This window comes from Vulpes lagopus, chromosome 18 (assembly GCF_018345385.1).
Source record: "Vulpes lagopus strain Blue_001 chromosome 18, ASM1834538v1, whole genome shotgun sequence".
In the NCBI taxonomy this organism is placed as follows: Eukaryota; Metazoa; Chordata; class Mammalia; order Carnivora; family Canidae; genus Vulpes; species Vulpes lagopus.
Window position 1 is genome coordinate 44,573,966 of NC_054841.1, and position 17,871 is coordinate 44,591,836.

At 39.8% G+C, this 17,871-nt stretch overlaps 1 protein-coding gene across 6 annotated transcripts in view; it reads left to right on the forward strand.

The window, feature by feature from the left end:
• Nucleotides 1-17,871, forward strand: part of CFAP61 (cilia and flagella associated protein 61) — a 270,399-nt gene that overhangs the window by 101,158 nt on the left and 151,370 nt on the right. For 5 of the 6 annotated variants that reach the window (XM_041732553.1, XM_041732556.1, XM_041732558.1 and 2 more), the window contains 2 exons: nt 6,935-7,061; nt 13,630-13,707. In XM_041732553.1, coding sequence (XP_041588487.1) covers nt 6,935-7,061; nt 13,630-13,707 — 205 coding nt within the window. The remainder of the gene's footprint in view (nt 1-6,934; nt 7,062-13,629; nt 13,708-17,871) is intronic. The other variant, XM_041732555.1, reaches the window with a different exon arrangement.

Here is a 17,871-nt window from a genome sequence, read left to right on the forward strand (position 1 = left end):
AGAGAGAGAGGGAGGGAGAGGCAGAAACACAGGCAGAGGGAGAAGCAGGCTCCATGCAGGTAGCCTCATATGGGACTCGATCCTGGGTCTCCAGGATCACTCCCTGGGCTGAAGGCAGCGCTAAACCACTGAGCCACCTGGGCTGCCTATTCCTGGTCCATTTCTAAACTCATACATCATTTAAAACTTGAAAAAATTTCAGAATTATTTCTTGGAAGATGGTTCTAGAATCAACAGGTCAACTCCACAAGGGCTGGAATTGTGGCCTGTCTTGTTCCCCAATGGATTCCCAATACCCAGAATACACCACTCATGCAGCAGGTGTTTAATCAGTATTTGTGACTGACCATGAACCATTCTCAATAAAGCCACTTTAATAATTGATTTTTTAGGGATCCCTGGGTGGCGCAGCGGTTTAGCGCCTGCCTTTGGCCCAGGGCGCGATCCTGGAGACCCGGGATCGAATCCCACGTCAGGCTCCCGGTGCATGGAGCCTGCTTCTCCCTCTGCCTGTGTCTCTGCCTCCCTCTCTCTCTCTCTCTCTCTCTCTCTCTCTCTCTCTCTCTCTCTGACTATCATAAAAAAAAAAAATAATTGATTTTTTAGGAATACATCTTGATCTTATGCATATTCATTTTTTTACTTTTTCTGGGTGCTTCTGTCAATTGCAGTATAAAAGCAAGTAGACCGTGTAACTATTGCCACATTTGTATTTCCTGTCTGCTGGCCATAGGTCCCCATCCTCTCATTCCAGATAAAGGCAAAACAAACAAGTTGCCATCCCTCACACCTGATGTATGAGCAATCATATACACACTGGCCACTTGCCTCAAAGCCCTGGGTGACAACTCACCTGCAGAGTAAACCTACATTTGACTTTTTGAGCTAAGCAAGAAACAATGGAAAAATTGCTCTCAGAGTCAAACACTAGGGAACAGAGAGCAGCCTTGCCGAAGAGAAATACAGGGTGAACCACATATGTAATTTTAAATAATTCTGATAGCTCTATTAATTAAAAAATTTTAAACTGGGTAAAATTAATTGTAATATTATTTAGCCCCTATATCCAAAATATTATTGTTTCAACACGTTATTGCTATAAAAAGTATCAGTAAGATACTTTACATTCTTTTTTTTTGTACCAAGTCTTTAGAATTCAGTGGGTATTTTACACATACAGCATGCCTCGATTCAGAGATGCCACCTTTCAACTGCCTAGTAGCACATGGGGCTTGAGGTTCCCATATCAGACAGCATAGCTTTAGAGTAGTGCACAAACATATTGCCCGTTCCTCCCCGTGAAAATCTGGAAACACATGAAGACTATGAGGTGCTCCTCTTTGGCAACATAAATAGTAGAGATGAAAGTTTCACAATGCAACACAAAATGGTTGTGCCCTCTAATCAACAACATATTTTCATGGACAAATTGGAGAAATTATGTTTGTTTTTTTTCTAATACTTGGCAGTAAAACACTGTGATATTCCATTGACTGTTATTGCAAACTGCTGTGGGTGAGGACGAGCCTTGGTTTTTCAGAGTGGATCATGATGTCGCCTTACCTCTGAGCCTTGCCAAAGAGAGGATGCCACATCCCAGAAAGCAAAGGATAGCATAATAGAGACATGGAGAAAATGTCACATGCCTGTTCACCCCCCTGGTTCCATAACACTTTTGGTAACTGTTGTAGCACGGATCATAGACAGAAGCATGGGGGAAACTCTCTGGCCATCTGCATGCAGGCTGCATAATTCATTAGATATTTATTGAGTTCCTCTCTGGTTCCAAAACATTTTCATCACCCCAAAGGATACCCTGTACCTATTAGCAGTCACCCCATCCTCTCCTTCCCCACAAGACTCTGGTGGCAGCAAATCTACTCTGTTTCTATAAATTTGCCTATTCTGGACATTTCCTATAAATGGAATTATATAATATGTGGCCTTTTAAAAAATATTATTTATTTATTTATTCATGAGAGACATACAGAGAGAGGCAGAGACACATGCAGAGGGCAAAGCAGGCTCCCCCTGGGGAGCCTGAAGAGAAGTTCCTTATAGATTTTGGATACTAACCCTTTAATCAGATATGTCATTTGCAAATATCTCCTCCCATTCTGTAGGCTGCCTTTTAGTTTTGTTGATTGTTTCCTTCACTTTGCAAGGATTGGTATTAAATCTTCTTTGAATGTTTGATAGAATTCACCAGTGAAGCTGTCTGGTCCACCAGACCAGGTTTGTTTAGAGGTTTTTTTTAAATTAGTGATTCAGTTTCCTTACTAGTAATCGGTCTGTTCAGATTTTCTATTTCTTCATTATTTGGTCTTGGAAGGGTGTATGTTTCTGGTAATTTATCCATTTCTTCTAGGTTGTCCAATTTGTTGGCATGTAATTATTCATAGTAGTCTCATGATTCTTTGCATCTCTGCAGTATCAGTTGTAACTTCTCCCCTTTCATTTATGATTTTACTTATTTGAGCCCTCTGTTTTTTTCCTGGTGAGTCTAGCTAAATGTTTTTCAGTTTTGTTTATCTCTTCAAAGAACCAGCTCATAGTTTCACTGATGTTTTCCTATTGTCTTTTTTAGTCTCTATTTCATTTATTTCTGCTCTGATCTTTGTTATTTCCTTTCTTCTATTAACTTGTGGCTTCATTTGTTCTTCTTCTAGCTCCTTTAGGTGTATATTAGATTGTTTAAATGAGATTTTTCTTGTTTCTTGAGTTAGGCTTGTATCACTATGAATTTCCTTTAAGAACTGCTTTTGCTGCATTCTATAGATATAAGTATGTTATATTTCCATTTTCATTTGTTTCAAGATATTTTTTGGTTTGTCCTTTGATTTATTTGTTGATTCATTGGTTATGCAGCAGCATGTTATTTTATTTAATCTCCGTGTATTAGGATTTTTCCAGTTTTCTTCTTGTAATAACTTTCTTGTTTAATACCATTGTAGTTAGAAAGATGTTTGATATGGTTTCAATCTTCTGAAATTTCTCTAAATTAATTAATTTATTATGTGGCCTAACATTTAAACTATCCTGGAAAATGTTCCATGTGCAGTTGAGAAGAATGTCTATTCCCCTGCTTTTGGATCGAATGTTTTGTATATCTTTATATTAAGTCCATCTGGTCTAATAAGTCATTTAATGCTGATGTTTCCTTTTTAGTTTTCTGTCTGGATGATCTATCCACTGATGTAGTGGGGTACTAAAGTCCCCTCCTATTAATGTATTGCTATAAATTTCTCCCATTTAGGTGCTTCTATGTCAGGTGCATAAATATTTACAAATGCTATATATACTCTTGTTAGATTGATACCTTTATCGTTATTTAATGCACTTCTTTGTCTTTTATTATAGTCTTTGCTCTAAAGCCTGTTTTGTCTAATATAGCTGTAGCTTTGCCTGATATAACCCCAGCTTTTTTTTTTTGGTTTCTATCTGCATGGGACATCATTTTCCATCCCTTCACTTTCAGTCTGTGTATGTCCTTACTTCCGAAGTCTTTTATAGACAAGATATAAAGGGACTCCTTTAAACTGAAAATAATGGGCACTAGTTATGTATACATGTTTATAATATACATATATAATATAAAATAGTCTATTTTAAGTTCATTGCATCTAAGTTTGAACACATTCTATTAAAGATTTTATTTATTTATTTATTTATCACACACACACACACACACACACACACAGGGGAGCAGAGACACAGGCAGAGGAGAAACAGAATCCATGCAGGGAGCCTGACATGGGACTTGATCCCGGGTCTCCAGGATCAGGCCCTGGGCTGACAGCAGCACTAAACCGCTGAGCCACCCAGGCTGCCCATGTTTTGTGTTTTTGATATCACATTTTACATCTTCTTATTTTGTATATCCCTTAACTAATCATTGAAGTTATAGTTATTTTTACTACTTTTGTTTTTTAACCTTCATACTAGCTTTGTAAGTGATTAATCCACTACCTTTGTTATATACCTACCTTTATCATTTTTACTTTCATATGTTTTCTTGTTACTAATAAGTACACTTTCTTATATTTCTTGTAAGGCCAGTTTAGTAGTGATGAACTTTAGCTTTTGCTTGTTGGGGAAACTTTTCATCTCTCAATTCTGAGTGATAGCCTTCTGGGCAGAGTCTTCTTGGTTGGAAGTATGTTCCTTTTAGCACTTTGCATGTATCCTGCCACTCCCTCCTGGCCTGTAAAGATTCTGCTGAAAAGTCTGCTGGTTTAGGCTGTATGTAGCAAGTTGTTTTTCTCCTACTGCTTTTAAGATTCCCTTTTTATCTTTAACTTTTGGCATTCTAATTATAGTGTATATTAGTGTGGATTTTTTTAAAAAAATATTTATTTATTTATTTGAGAGAGGGAGAAAGACTGTGAGTGGGAGGAGGAGCAAAGGGAGAAGCAGACTCCCAACTGAGCAGGGAGCCCAATGTGGGGCTTGATCCCAGGACCCTGAGCCAAAAGCAGATGCTTACCCGACTGAGCTACCCAAGTACCCTAGTGTGGACTTTTTTGAGTTCATTTTATTTGGAATATCCCATGCTTCCTGGATCTGGATGTCTGTTTCCTTCCCCAGGTTAGGAAAGTTCTCAGCCATTGTTTCTTCAAATAAATTTTTTGCCCTGTTCCCTTTCTCTTCTTCTGGGACTTCTATAGAGTGAAAGTTATTCTGCTTGCTGTTATCTTATGGGTCCCTTAAGTTATCTTCAGTTTTTACATTTCTTTTTATCTTCATTGCTCTGTGTGGGTGAATATCACTGCCCTGTCTTCTGGATCACTGATTCTTTCTTCTGCTTCATCTAATCTGCTGGTGAACCACTCTAGCATATTTTTCAGTTCAGTTATTCTTCAGTTCTGTGACTTCTGTTTGGTACTTTCTGTGTTATCTGTCTCTGTTGAAGTTCTCACTGTGGTTATTCATACTTCTTCCAAGTTTGGTGAACATTTTTCACCATTACTTTGAGCTCTTAATCAGGCAAGTTAGGTGAACATTTTTCACCATTACTTTGAGCTCTTAATCAGGCAAGTTACTTATCTTCATTTCATTCAGAGTTTTTCTGAGGTTTTGTCTTGTTCTTTCATTTGAAACATATTCATGTTTACGTATTTTGCTTAACTCTTTCTGTGTTTGCTTCTATGTATTAGGCAAAATAGCTACCCCTCCCAGTCTTGAAGGAGTGACTTTGTGTAGAGGAGGAACCTATTGTTAAACCTTGCCCTAGCTTTTTTATTGTCTCTTGACCCTGTGTGGTTGTCTAAGCAGCCTGATTTATTCTTGATATGTCCCAGTTGTTGAAGGTGTGCCAAGGCTGTCAGTGTTCCAAACGGAGAATTTATTCAGTGATGACTTTCAGGCTGATTGGAAGCCAGACCCTCAAGTAGCAGCTTTTGAAGTATGCAAATATATATAGTTCTGTGGGACTTCAATAATCAATCCTGCTGGCCTCCAGATAATCTGGAAGTGTCTCTTGAGTGACATTTATAAAATTTGGGGCTTCAGATGAGGGTATAAGTTCTTTTCTGGGAGTTACTGGCAAGCTGCAGCAAGGCTAAGGGAGAGCACAAAGATAGCATCCCCTGGCCTCCTCTCTCTGAGAATACTCTCTAGCTGCTATACGTGTGGCAAACCTGAGGCCTACCCCTCAGGCTGGAGCTCCATGACAAGTACCTAGGCCTTTTTCACAGAAAAACCAGTGTGTGTGTGTGTGTGTTTAAGTCCACTGTCAGTGCCAGTGCCCTGGGGTGATAGCCTGCCAAGAACTGTCTCTGTGATGGTTACAGTTCCATTGGACCCAAGAGCACAAGCCTCCCTGGATACCAGAGCCAGGTGATCAAGAGAGACCTCTGTGTGGGCTGCCCATGCCTGAGAATTTTAGCAAGGCAGCAAAAAAGTGCAGGGCTGGGGTGTGCCTGCAGGCCTTAGTGGGCAGCAGGAGAGCACAGGGTCACATGTGCCTATTGGTTGTAGTGGGGTAGTGGAATAGCGCAGGGACTGTGTGTGCCTCCTGGCACTAGCAAAGTAAAGTGGGAGCATAAAAATGACACCTTCCAGGGCCTATGTTCCTTGAGAGAGTTCCAACAGGCTCCTTCCCCCTCCAGTAGATGCTTTAGGATTATAAATGAATCTCCTTTACATAGTGTAAGTACTTTTCAAACTGCTGCTTGTACACTGGGCCCCAAATGTGAGTATGCAGGCGAGCACTTAAAGAACAATATCTTTAGGTCTCTTCAGCCCTTCAGGTTTTTGCAGGTATGTGCCCCAATGGTTTTCAAACACAGGTGTTTTAGGGGCTCATCTCTTTGGTGCAGGTCCCAACGGTTGAAGTATCTGATGTGGGGCACAAACTCTTCCCTCCTCAAGGAGAAGCTCCATATTGTGAGATCTCTCCCAATTGTGGGTCACTGTGCAGGCAATGGGTGGGGGAGGTTTTTGGCAAGACTGTGTCTCTGTCTCTCCAACCATTTTTAGGTGGTCCTTTATTGCTTGTTATGAAGGAGCCATTCAGCTGGTTTTGAAGTCTTTTTCAGAGGGAATTATTCCACATGTAGCTGTAGATTTTCTGTGTCCATGGGAAGAGATGAGTTCAGGATCTTTCTATGTCTCCATTTTAGATTGCCCCATCTTTCTGCATATGTCAAATTAAATGCACTTAGACTATAACTTTATATTGTCTCTGGTTAATGAAAGTATCAGTGATTTTTACCTTGTTTGTACTGTTTTGCATATGTTTTACAAATTTTCTAGAATGAAATCAGTTAATTCTATAGTTAATCAAACCCTAGTATTATATAAACATACCTTACTGGATATTATTTTATGTATATGTGGTATTTTATAATTTTGTCTTCATTTGGCTGAGGGAACAGGGAGGAATACAAACTTTAGTACTTTAACCTAAAAAAAAGTCTCTCTCCTCATCCAGGTCTATTAACATAAGATTAGCCACTTTGTTGGATACTCCTGGTGTTGAAAACCTTGTTAGCACCCTCATGCTGAATAAAAGTATATTGGCGGATTTAAAGCAGTACAATGAGGCTCGCAGAGACCCTGTAAGTACTTGCTATCATCGGATGGCTTAGGGCAGTGGACCACATTTGACCCTCCTGGATGGTGATTTTGTCTAGATTTTTTTGTTGAGCTGCTTACATCCTCAGGGAATGGGTGGGCGGTCAAACACCTATATGACAAGTGTTGGGTTCTCTTTTTAAGATGAGTAACTCTACTATACTTTTGTCCTGGCAGAAGGCAAGCTAGCAGTGGTCCTTACGTTAATAGTGCTTTTTTAAGGACCATGGCAGTTAACTTAACCAGACATGGAACAGTGTATGTCGTTTCAGAAATGCTTAGTTACTTTTTTGAGAAATTTTATCTTGAAAAAAGTTTTATTGAAATATAATCAATAAACAGCTGATAGATTTCCCTATTTGAATACACCATGTGATTAATGAGCACCTGTTTCAAATAACAGACTAACCCCAGCCTAGCTGAAGTCCCCCTCATGCTCCCATTCAGTTACAATCTCCCCAGGTTAATACCACCTTCGACTTCTAAGATCATAAATTAGTCATACCTGTTTTTGAACTTTATTTAAAAGGATCACATAGTATGTTTTCTGATATCAGGCTTTTTTTTTTTTCTCAGCATTATGTGAGATTCACCTATATTATACTGTAAAGTATTTCATTGCATGAAGATACCACAATTTATTTTTTCTTTCTACTGTCATTTGGGGGAATTTCCAGTTATTGGCTCTTTTGAATAAGCACTGTAGTTAAATTTTAAAGTCATCAAAAGAGAGACACCACCTAAACACAGGGAAATATTTGGTATTTTATCAAGGTATCACATTAAAATAAAACTTCTCTCCAGCATGTGCTTTTTGTTTTGGTTTGTCTTGATCTTCTGGTTTTTCTATTTTTTTGCTCCTTCCCATACTGACCTATCAATACAGTATCATGTAGCATTAGTTCTCAAAATGTGGTTAGGGGTCTCTGAGACATAAATTTTCAGGGGAGGTCCATGAAGTAAAAACTATTTCCATAATAAAACCAAGAATAAGAAACAAAATTTCCATTTCCACTATATTGATACTCAGGCTGATGGTGCAAACACAATGGTGGGCAGAACCTTGAGAGCCTCAGTGTGGATCAGGGCAGTAGATGCCGGATTTCATCAGTTTCTTCATTGCCAATCACTTATAATAACAATAGGACAAGAGAGCCTAGTGAAGATAGCACTGCACTCTTTTTGTTAAAACAAAAAGAGCAGCACCACTAAATGCTGGGGAGGACATGGGGAAATAAGATCATTCATATGTTGCCAGTGGCAATGGTATCATTTTACATGTCTACCATACTGGAAGACATTTTGGTGATTTCTTAAAAAAACTGAATGCAACAATCATGTGACCTAGTAATTGCATTCCTGGGCATTTATCCCAGAGAAATGAAGACTTGTACATGAATGTTCATAAGCAGTCAGAATCAGCCCAGATGGCCTTTAACAGGTGAATAGGCAGACTGTGGCACATCCATGCCATGGATAATACTTAACAATACAAAGGATCAAATTGTTGATTCATACATCAATTTGGATTTATCTGCAGGGAATTCTGCTGAGTTGGGGGCTTGGTGGTGGTGGTGGTGGGGTTATTTGACATTTTTGAAGTACACAATTTTAGAAATGGAGAAGAGATTATTTGTTGCCAGAGGTTAAGGAGGAGAGGAGAGCAGAGAGTTGATGGATGTGGTTATTGTAAGGCAACCCAAGGGATCTTTGTGTTTGAACTATTAGTATCTTGACAGTGGTGGTGGATACATGAACCTATAAAGAGCTTAAAATTGTGTAGAACCTGATGCACATACACACAATCCCATCGATGTGCAGTCCCTGTTTATATTATACTAGAGTTTTGCAGAACATTACCATGACAGGATACTGGGCAACATGTATAAGGAATTTCTCTGGGGGCAAGGCAAGACGACGGAACAGCAGGGTCCCCAAGTCACCTGTCCCCACCAACTTACCTAGATAACTTTCAAATCATCCTGAAAACCTATGAATTTGGCCTGAGATTTAAAGAGAGAACAGCTGGAATGCTACACAGAAGAGTTTGCGCTAACAAGGTAGGAAGACGGAAAAAAAATAAATAAAAAAAGAATCCAGTGGGGGGGGGGCACCTCTGGCCCGGCTGCCAGAGCCTCCAGGACAGGAAAGCCCAGTCTCGGAGAAGCAGGAACTTTAAAAATCTTCCCGGATGGAAAGGTGCTCGCAGAGAACTCCGGCAGGATCCCAGGAGCGGCAGTGGAGCCTCCAGGTTCCCGGGGTCACTAATGGAGGAAGTGTGCCCCGGGGGAGAACGAGCCACACACCACAGGCTGAGCTCCCTAAAGGGCTGGAATGCACGCCCGGCAGGGCCTCGGGAGAAGCTCAGGTGGCGGCTCCAGGCTCTGCCTGTGCGGCCCCGGGAGCGTGAGTCCAGCGGCACAGGCCCTGGATCCCAGGGCGCCGGGGACACAGCCCAAGATCCTGTGCTGCCCCGGGACAGGCGGAGGACTCCTGCCACCAGGATCCCTGAGCTGTGCAGATCAGTGCCCTGCCCAGCTCCTGGAAGCATACAGGCCAGTGCAGACTGGGAGACTGTGGTAGTTAGTGCGGGAGCTGACTCCAGGGCTGGAGACCTGACCACCGCCAGTGTTGTCGTTCCTCCTGGTGTCACTCTGTGCCTGGGATGGAGCGGGACTGCCAGGGAACAGAGGCCTCAAGGGGTAAACAGCTCCACTGAGATGTGCACCTGGTGAGGAGGGGGTTGGCAGCTTCCCCAGGTGCACACACCTGAGAATCCGCACGGCAGTCCCTTCTCCCAGAAGACCAGCTGGAAGGACAGGGGATGAGCAAGTTTTTGACCAGGCAGCGCTGGAATGCTCCAGGGGAAGTCGAGGGATTTACACTATATAGAACCAGAGGATACCCCTCCTTGGTTTGTTTTTGTTTTTTGTTCTTTGGGGTTTTTTTTCCCTCTTTTTTTTTTCCTTCCTTTTTCCAGTACAACTTGTTTTTAGCCACTCTGCACTGAGCAAAATGACTAGAAAGAAGAACTCACCACAAAAGAGAGGATCAAAAACAGTACTCTCTCCCACAGAGTTACAGAATTTGGATTACAATTTGATGTCAGAAAGCCAATTCCGAGGCACAATTATAAAGCTACTGGTGGCTCTAGAAAAAAGCATAAAGGGACCAAGAGACTTCATGACAGCAGAATTTAGATCTAATCAGGCCAAAATTAAAAATCAATTAAATGAGATGCAATCCAAACTGGAGGGCCTAATGACAAGGGTTAATGAGGTAGAAGAAACAGTGAGTGACATAGAAGACAAGTTGATGGCAAGGAAGGAGGCTGAGGAAAAAAGAGAAAAACAAAAGATCATGAGGCAAGGTTAAGGGAAATAAAAGACAGCCTCAGAAAGAAAAATCTACGTTTAATTGGGGTTCCAGAGGGTGCCGGAAGGGACAGAGGACCAGAAAGTGTATTAGAAAAAAATCATAGTTGAGAACTTCCCTAACTTGGGGAGGGAAACAGGCATTCAGATCCAGGAGATAGACCCCCCCCCCCAAATCAAATAAAAATGTTCAACACCTGACATTTAATAGTGAAACTTGCAAATTCCAAAGTTAAAGAGAAGATCCTTAAAGCAGCAAGAGACAAGAGATCCCTAACCTTTATGGGGAGAAGTATTAGGTTAACAGCAGACCTCTCCACAGAGACCTGATGGCCAGAAAGGGTCCTAAATGAGAAGAACATGCAGCCAAGAATACTCTATCCATCAAGGCTCCCATTCAGAATAAAGAGCTTCCAAGATAGGGAGAAACTGAAAGAATGAATAGAAATTTCACACAGGAACACATAGACATGGCCAACAAGCACATGAGAAAATGCTCTGCATCACTTGCCATCAGGGAAATACAAATCAAAACCACATTGAGGGATCCCTGGGTGGCGCAGCGGTTTGGCGCCTGCCTTTGGCCCAGGGCGCGATCCTGGAGACCCGGGATCGAATCCCACATCAGGCTCCCGGTGCATGGAGCCTGCTTCTTCCTCCACCTGTGTCTCTGCCTCTCTCTCTCTCTGTGACTATCATAAAAAAAAAAAAAACACATTGAGATACCACCTCACACCAGTGAGAATGGGGAAAATTAACAAGGCAGGAAACAACAAATGCTGGAGAGGATGCAGAGAAAGGGGAACCCTCTTGCACTGTTGGTGGAAATGTGAACTGGTGCAGCCACTCTGGAAAACTGTGTGGAGGTTCCTCAAAGAGTTAAAAATAGACCTGCCCTACGACCCAGCAATTGCACTGCTGGGGATTTACCCCAAAGATACAGATGCAGTGAAACACTGGGACACCTGCACCCCAATGTTTATAGCAGCAATGTCCACAATAGCCAAACTGTGGAAGGAGCCTCGGTGTCCATTGAAAGTTGAATGGATAAAGAAGCTATGGTGGGGCAGCCCAGGTGGCTCATCGGTTTAGTGCCTGCCTTTGGCCCAGGGTCTGATCCTGGAGACCTGGGATCGAGTCCCACGTCAGGCTCCCTACATGGAGCCTGCTTCTCCCTCTGCCTGTGTCTCTGGCTCTCTCTCTCTGCACACCCCCCACCTTGTGTCTCTCATGAATAAATAAATAAAATCTTTTAAAAGAAAAAGAAGCTGTGGTATATGTATACAATGAAATATTACTCAGCCATTAGAAATGGCAAATACCCACCATTTGCTTCAATGTGGATGGAACTGGAGGGTATTATGCTGAGTGAAGTAAGTCAATTGGAGAAGGACAAACATTATATGGTCTCATTCATTTGGGGAATATAAAAAAATAGTGAAAGGGAATAAAGGGGAAAGGAGAGAAAATGAGTGGGAAATATCAGTGACAGAACATGAGAGACACCTAACTCTGGGAAATGAACAGGAGGTAGTGGAAGGGGAGGTGGGCCTGGGGTTGGGGTGACTGGGTGACAGGCACTGAGTGGGGCACTTGACCAGATGAGCACTGGGTGGTATGCTATATGTTGGCAAATTGAACTCCAATAAAAAAAATAACAAATAAATTAAAAAGGTATTTCTCTGTATTATACAGCTATCTCAATATAAATTTCCACAAAAAAAGGAAAAGCCAGTTTCACTTAAAACAGTAAAAACTATAACGTTATTACATTTCAATCCTTATTTACATGTATTTTCAGTATTCTGTTGTGGCAAAATGAGAAGTGCACATAAAGCCGCTCTGCTGTAGACTAAAGTATGTTGGTTGTTTCAAGAAAAAGCATTTCTGTGATTGTTTTTCATGCTGAACCAGACACTGTTCTCACAGAACACCATTTTTTACTTAAAAGAACAACTGGCAGGCAAAATATGGTGCTTCGGTCTTGAATAGTTGGCAGACATTTTCCTAAAAATGAATCAAGCGAGGCTGTCACTCCAAGAAAACAACTGACATTTGTTCTTTCTGATAAAATGCAAGCTTTCAATAAAAAATTAGAATTTTGGGAGATCAGTAACTTTCATCATGAGCTTGACAGCTTTCAAAAACTTTTAAAAAATTTCTAATGAGTTGATAGTGATATTATCAAATGTGATGCTTTGATATTTTGTCATAGGTCAACATTTGGAACATCTGTGTAAGTTTGGTGAGATAAAACATGATGTTACAAAATCACACATAGGTAAAAGATTCATTCAAACTTCAGAATAGACTAATGAGTTTTAATGTAACAATGCATGCAAAGTTTATTGATAAGGTTTCAGATTCCATGTTGGAGCTGATCTTCAAAACAGTACCACTTGTTGAGTTTTGGTGGAGCATCAGAGAAGACTATCCATAATTATCTGAAAAGATTATTTAAATACTTTTCTGTTTTCCAACTCTGTATCTTTGTGAAGACAGATTTTTTTCATATATTTCATCCAAAATAACATATTGCAACAGATTGAATGCAGAAGCAGATATGAGCATCCAGCTGTCTTCCATTAAGCCAGACATTAAAGAGATTTGCAAAAATATAAAACAATGCTACTCTCCTCTCTAAATATTTTTGTCAAATTTTAAATTTTGTCTTAATTAGTAAATTAAACATAAGTGAATAAACAAATTAAAAATTTTCTCAGTTTTAATTTCTAATACAGAAACTAGTGATAGATATTACACACATACACCACACTTTTTTGGAGTCCTCAGGGAATAGGGTTCCTGAGATCACAGTTTTTGAGAACTGCTGATGTAGAGCTAAAGAAAACAGATTCCAAATCAAAGGGACCATGATTTGAATCACAGATTCATCCCTTACTAGCTGGAAATATTGGCAGGTTACTCAGCCCCCCAAGCCTTATTTTCTTGTGAGTGAAATAGAGGTAATGATAATATTTACCTTGAAGGAATGAGGATTCAGTGAACACGGGGAAGACATTTAACTTAGTACATGGTCCAAAGGTAAGTACTGAGGGATGTTGGCTCTGACTCTCATTGTCATTAGGTGACCATGCTTAAGGTCCACTACTGGTTGCTTACAGAAACCTTGATAATTATATTTTAAGGGCCCTAAAATACATGCTTATCTTTTCAGGATGGAACATCCATGAAAGCATTTGTAGCTGAAGTTGCAGAACAAATAGTTGGCATTGCAGTGATCAGAGATGAAATGGTAAATTATGAAATAAACATTGATTTTCTGGATTGTGTCTTTTCATTTTTATTTTTTCTAAGATTTTATGTATTTATTCATGAGAGACACAGAGAGAGAGAGGCAGAGGGAGAAGCAGACTCCCTGTGGGGAGTCTGATGAGGAACTCAGTCCCAGGACCCCAGGATCATGACCTGAGCTGAAGGCAGATGCTCAACCACTGAACCACCCAGGTGCCCTGGATTCTGCCTTTTTAGATCATGAATTAGCACGTTTCATTTTTGTGTATTTATTATGAATGCCTTTTTTTTTAAGGCTATGAATTTTTGGGGGGAGGTTATAAATCATCATCTCCTTCATCCCAATTGATTGACTTTCAATTTCCCATTTCTTTTTCAGTTTAAAATATTATCGAGAATACATGAAAACATTCACATTTTAAAAATTCAAATAACCTTCCATCAGGACCACTAAAAAAAGTCTCACTGCTCTTCCCAAAGGATTACTACTATCAATAGTTAGGCATCAATTCCTTCCTACTTTCTTCCTTGCACTTAATTATATGCAGTGTGTGTGTGTGTGTGTGTGTGTGTGTGTGCGTGCGCACGTGCGCAGTCAATTGGACAAGTAATTTTATTCTTTTCCTACTGTACAGCCAGTTCTTCCTAAATATTTATTGCTGAATACTTCATTCTTTTCCTGATGATTTAAAATGCCGCCTTTACATGATTAAATTTCCATGTGCCTGTGTCTATTTTTAAACTCTCTGAAATAAATAAATAAATAAATAAATAAATAAATAAATAAATAAATAAAAAATAAATAAATAAATAAATAAACTCTCTGTTCTGTTCCATGGGTTTATTTGTTGATAACCTGTGGTATTATCATGTGCTTTGATATCTGGTAAGGGAGTCTTCTCTTGCTTGTCATTTATATATATATAAATTATCTTGCTTTTAATTAGATCTTTCCATTTCCAAATAAGTCTTATAACACTTACTATGAACTTATTTGTACCTTTGTGGTTTTTTTTTTTTAGAATAATTTAGGCAGAATAGATAATTAAAATACTTAGACATTCTAGGAACATGGCTTCCTGTAATCGTGGTGGTGGTGGTGAATTCTTTTGAGTTCTTCAGCAAAGTTTGATGGCGTTTAGCATACAGGTTTCTTGTGCTAGGTATTTTGTTTGCCTCTAGAGGTTTACCCTCTGCCCTGCTCTGTTCCAGGGAGCCTGACCTGGTGGGCAGCATCATGGTTGCCTTTACCCCTCCACCTCTAATTGGGTGTGGCCAATGGGGAACCCTGAGAGAAGAAGGGAGGAGAGTGAGGTTGGGATGCCATGAGCTGGCTGGTTTCTCCATTCAGTTCCCTGACCTTTTCAAGGTGGCATCTTCTCAAGGACTCTCTCATTTTGGATTCTAGTAACAAGTACCTCCCATGCCATCCACCTAGAGTGGTGATAGCTTGCAGTTGCTGTTACACTATCCTTACTGATTTCCCTATGCCCTGCCCCTCCTTGTAAATAGTCTCTTTGTTAAACTCACCTCCAATTATCCTAATATGAACATACCATCTGTTTCTTGCTGAAATCCTGACTAATACAGTCCTGGACATTTATAATTTATTTCTACTTGTTTTATATCTTTCTGAGTATTGTGAATAGACACTTTTTTCATTGTACTTTCTAAATATTTATTTTGGTGTGTGAGAAAAATGCTAATTTTTGTATTGTGATCTTATATCCAACCACCTTTCGGAAGTCTCTTATTAGCTCTGAGAATTTTCAGTTGATTCTCTTTTCTGGCACAGCATCATTTCTACCATATTCTATTGGCCACAGCAGTTACAGAACATGCTCAGATTCCAGGGATGGAGAAATGGACTCTACCTCTTGATGTGGGTGTTGCAAGGTCTGTCTACCAAAGAGTGTGTGGAATGCAGATTACTCTCATGACCATCTTTGGAAAATAGAATCTGCCACACCTCCTTTTAAAAATATTTATATTTTATTTCTTTTTTCAGTTTTATTGTATGTTTAGAATACTGGTGAATAGTAGTGTTTATAATGGGTACTATTGTGGTTTTCTTTATTTTAGTGGGAATGATTCTATATTTTTCTCCATTTAGTATACAATATTTGCTGCAGTTTCTGGGGGTATATCCTTTATCGAGTTAAGGAAATTCTATTTCTAAAAGTTTGCTAAAGTTTTTATTCTGAACGAGTGTTGAATTTTATCAAATGTGCTTTTGGTATTTATTGAAATGACCATATGGCTTTATTCCATTAATGCATCCTATACTCTCTTTGTTCTTGGATTTATTACCTTTTTGGCTCAGTACATCTTTGAGTAATTTTTAAAGAAATAGTAGTAGGTGCATACATACATATACAAGAAGTTTTCATTTTGTTCTCACCCTTGAATACTCATTAGGCTGTATGTAGAATTCTTATTCCAACTACTTCTTAACAGATTATTGACATTTTTACTCTCATGGTCTTCCAGTGTTACTGAAAAAAATGTGATCTGACATAAATAAATTTTGCTTGTTTTCTATCTTGAGAATTAGTTTGTTTCTTTTCTATCCCTGAAATTCTGAAATTTTACCAAAGAGTAATTTATGCCTCTCCTGAGTCTTGGGAATATCTTTCTTCTATGATTTCATTATTCTTTCCCTTTTAATTTTTTCATTCTCCTCTTCCTAAATTCCTTTTAAGATAGATGTTGGACCTTTGGAATTGCTCCTTCATTGTCTCTTAACTTTCTTCTCCCTTCTTCATCTCTTGTACTTCTTATTCTTCATTCTAGGAGACTCCCTTGATTTTGTCTTCTGGATCCCTAATTCAATCTTCAGCCATGTCCATTCTATTATACAGGCCTTCTATTGGAATTTTCTTTTTTAAAGATTTTATTTATTTATTTATTTGAGAGAGAGAGAGAGAGAGAGAGAGAGAGAGAGAGAACACAAGGAGGAGCAGAAGGGGAGGGAAAAAGAAAGAGAAAGAATCTCAAGCAGACTCCATACTTAGCTTGGAGCCCAACACCAGGGCTTGATCTCATGACCCTGAGATCATGACTTGAGCAGAAACCAATAGTTGGACTGAGCCACGCACATGCCCCTCTATCTGAATTTTCATTTCAGGGTTCATATATTTAACTTCCAAGTCTCTTCCTTGTTCTTTCCTTACTCCTTTTTTATAGCAGCTTATTTGTTATGTTATATGCAATATCCTTCTTGGTATCTCTGAGAACACCAACTAGAATTTTTTTCTATAAAAGCTCTCTTTTCTTTCCTGACTGACCTCTTTTCCCCCTCAAGTAAGCTGTAGTTTCTCTATTCTGATCTTTTGCATTTGTCATTTTTCTTGAAAGTCATGAATGAAAGATGATAGTATCAATATGGTTGGCTGGCATGTGTATCCTTGACGGTTGTGCTTCTTGCTTCTCCATTCTATCCCTCAGTCATTGGAAGGGCTGCCCATCCCTCTGTAGAATTGGGAAGGGGCATCAGTTGTCTGGTTTCCTCTTGAGGCTTTGAATGTAGGTGGTCCTGGCAGGTGGTAGGCAGTGGCCTTTAAGTGGCCCAAGGTAAGAAGGTGTAAGGAGGTGTTAGAGAACTTTGACATGTTTCCTTCCAAGGTAAGACTAACTTACATTTAAAAAAAAAAAATATTTTATTTATTTGAGAGAAAGCATGGGTGGGAGAAGGGGCAGAGGGAGGAGAGGGAGAAGCAGGTTCCCCTCTGAGCAGGAGCTTGACGTGGGACTTGATCCCAGGACCCCCAAGATCATGACCAGAGCTAAAGGCAGACGCTTAACTGACTGAGCCACCAGGTTTCCAAAGACTACTTTACTTTTGTTTTCCCCATCATACCATCTCATTATTTAAAAATAATTTTTTGTTTTTATTTTAAGGGATTTGGGGTGGGAGGAAAATTAGGTGCACATGGCCCATATGCTGTTTTGAGCTAATAACCTCTGTAGGATCTTTGCTTTTTGTTTTTCAATGGTTTTCACCCTACATTTTTTACTCATTTTATTTTATAATGAGGGATGCCTTCTTGGTAATTAAAGAAAAGTCTTAGAGTGTTAAGGCAATCAATAGGGTCAGTGCAGATGGAAAGGTCAGGCATTGCCTGAATTGCCCTCAGATACCACCAGTGGGCCTGGTTTCTGTGAG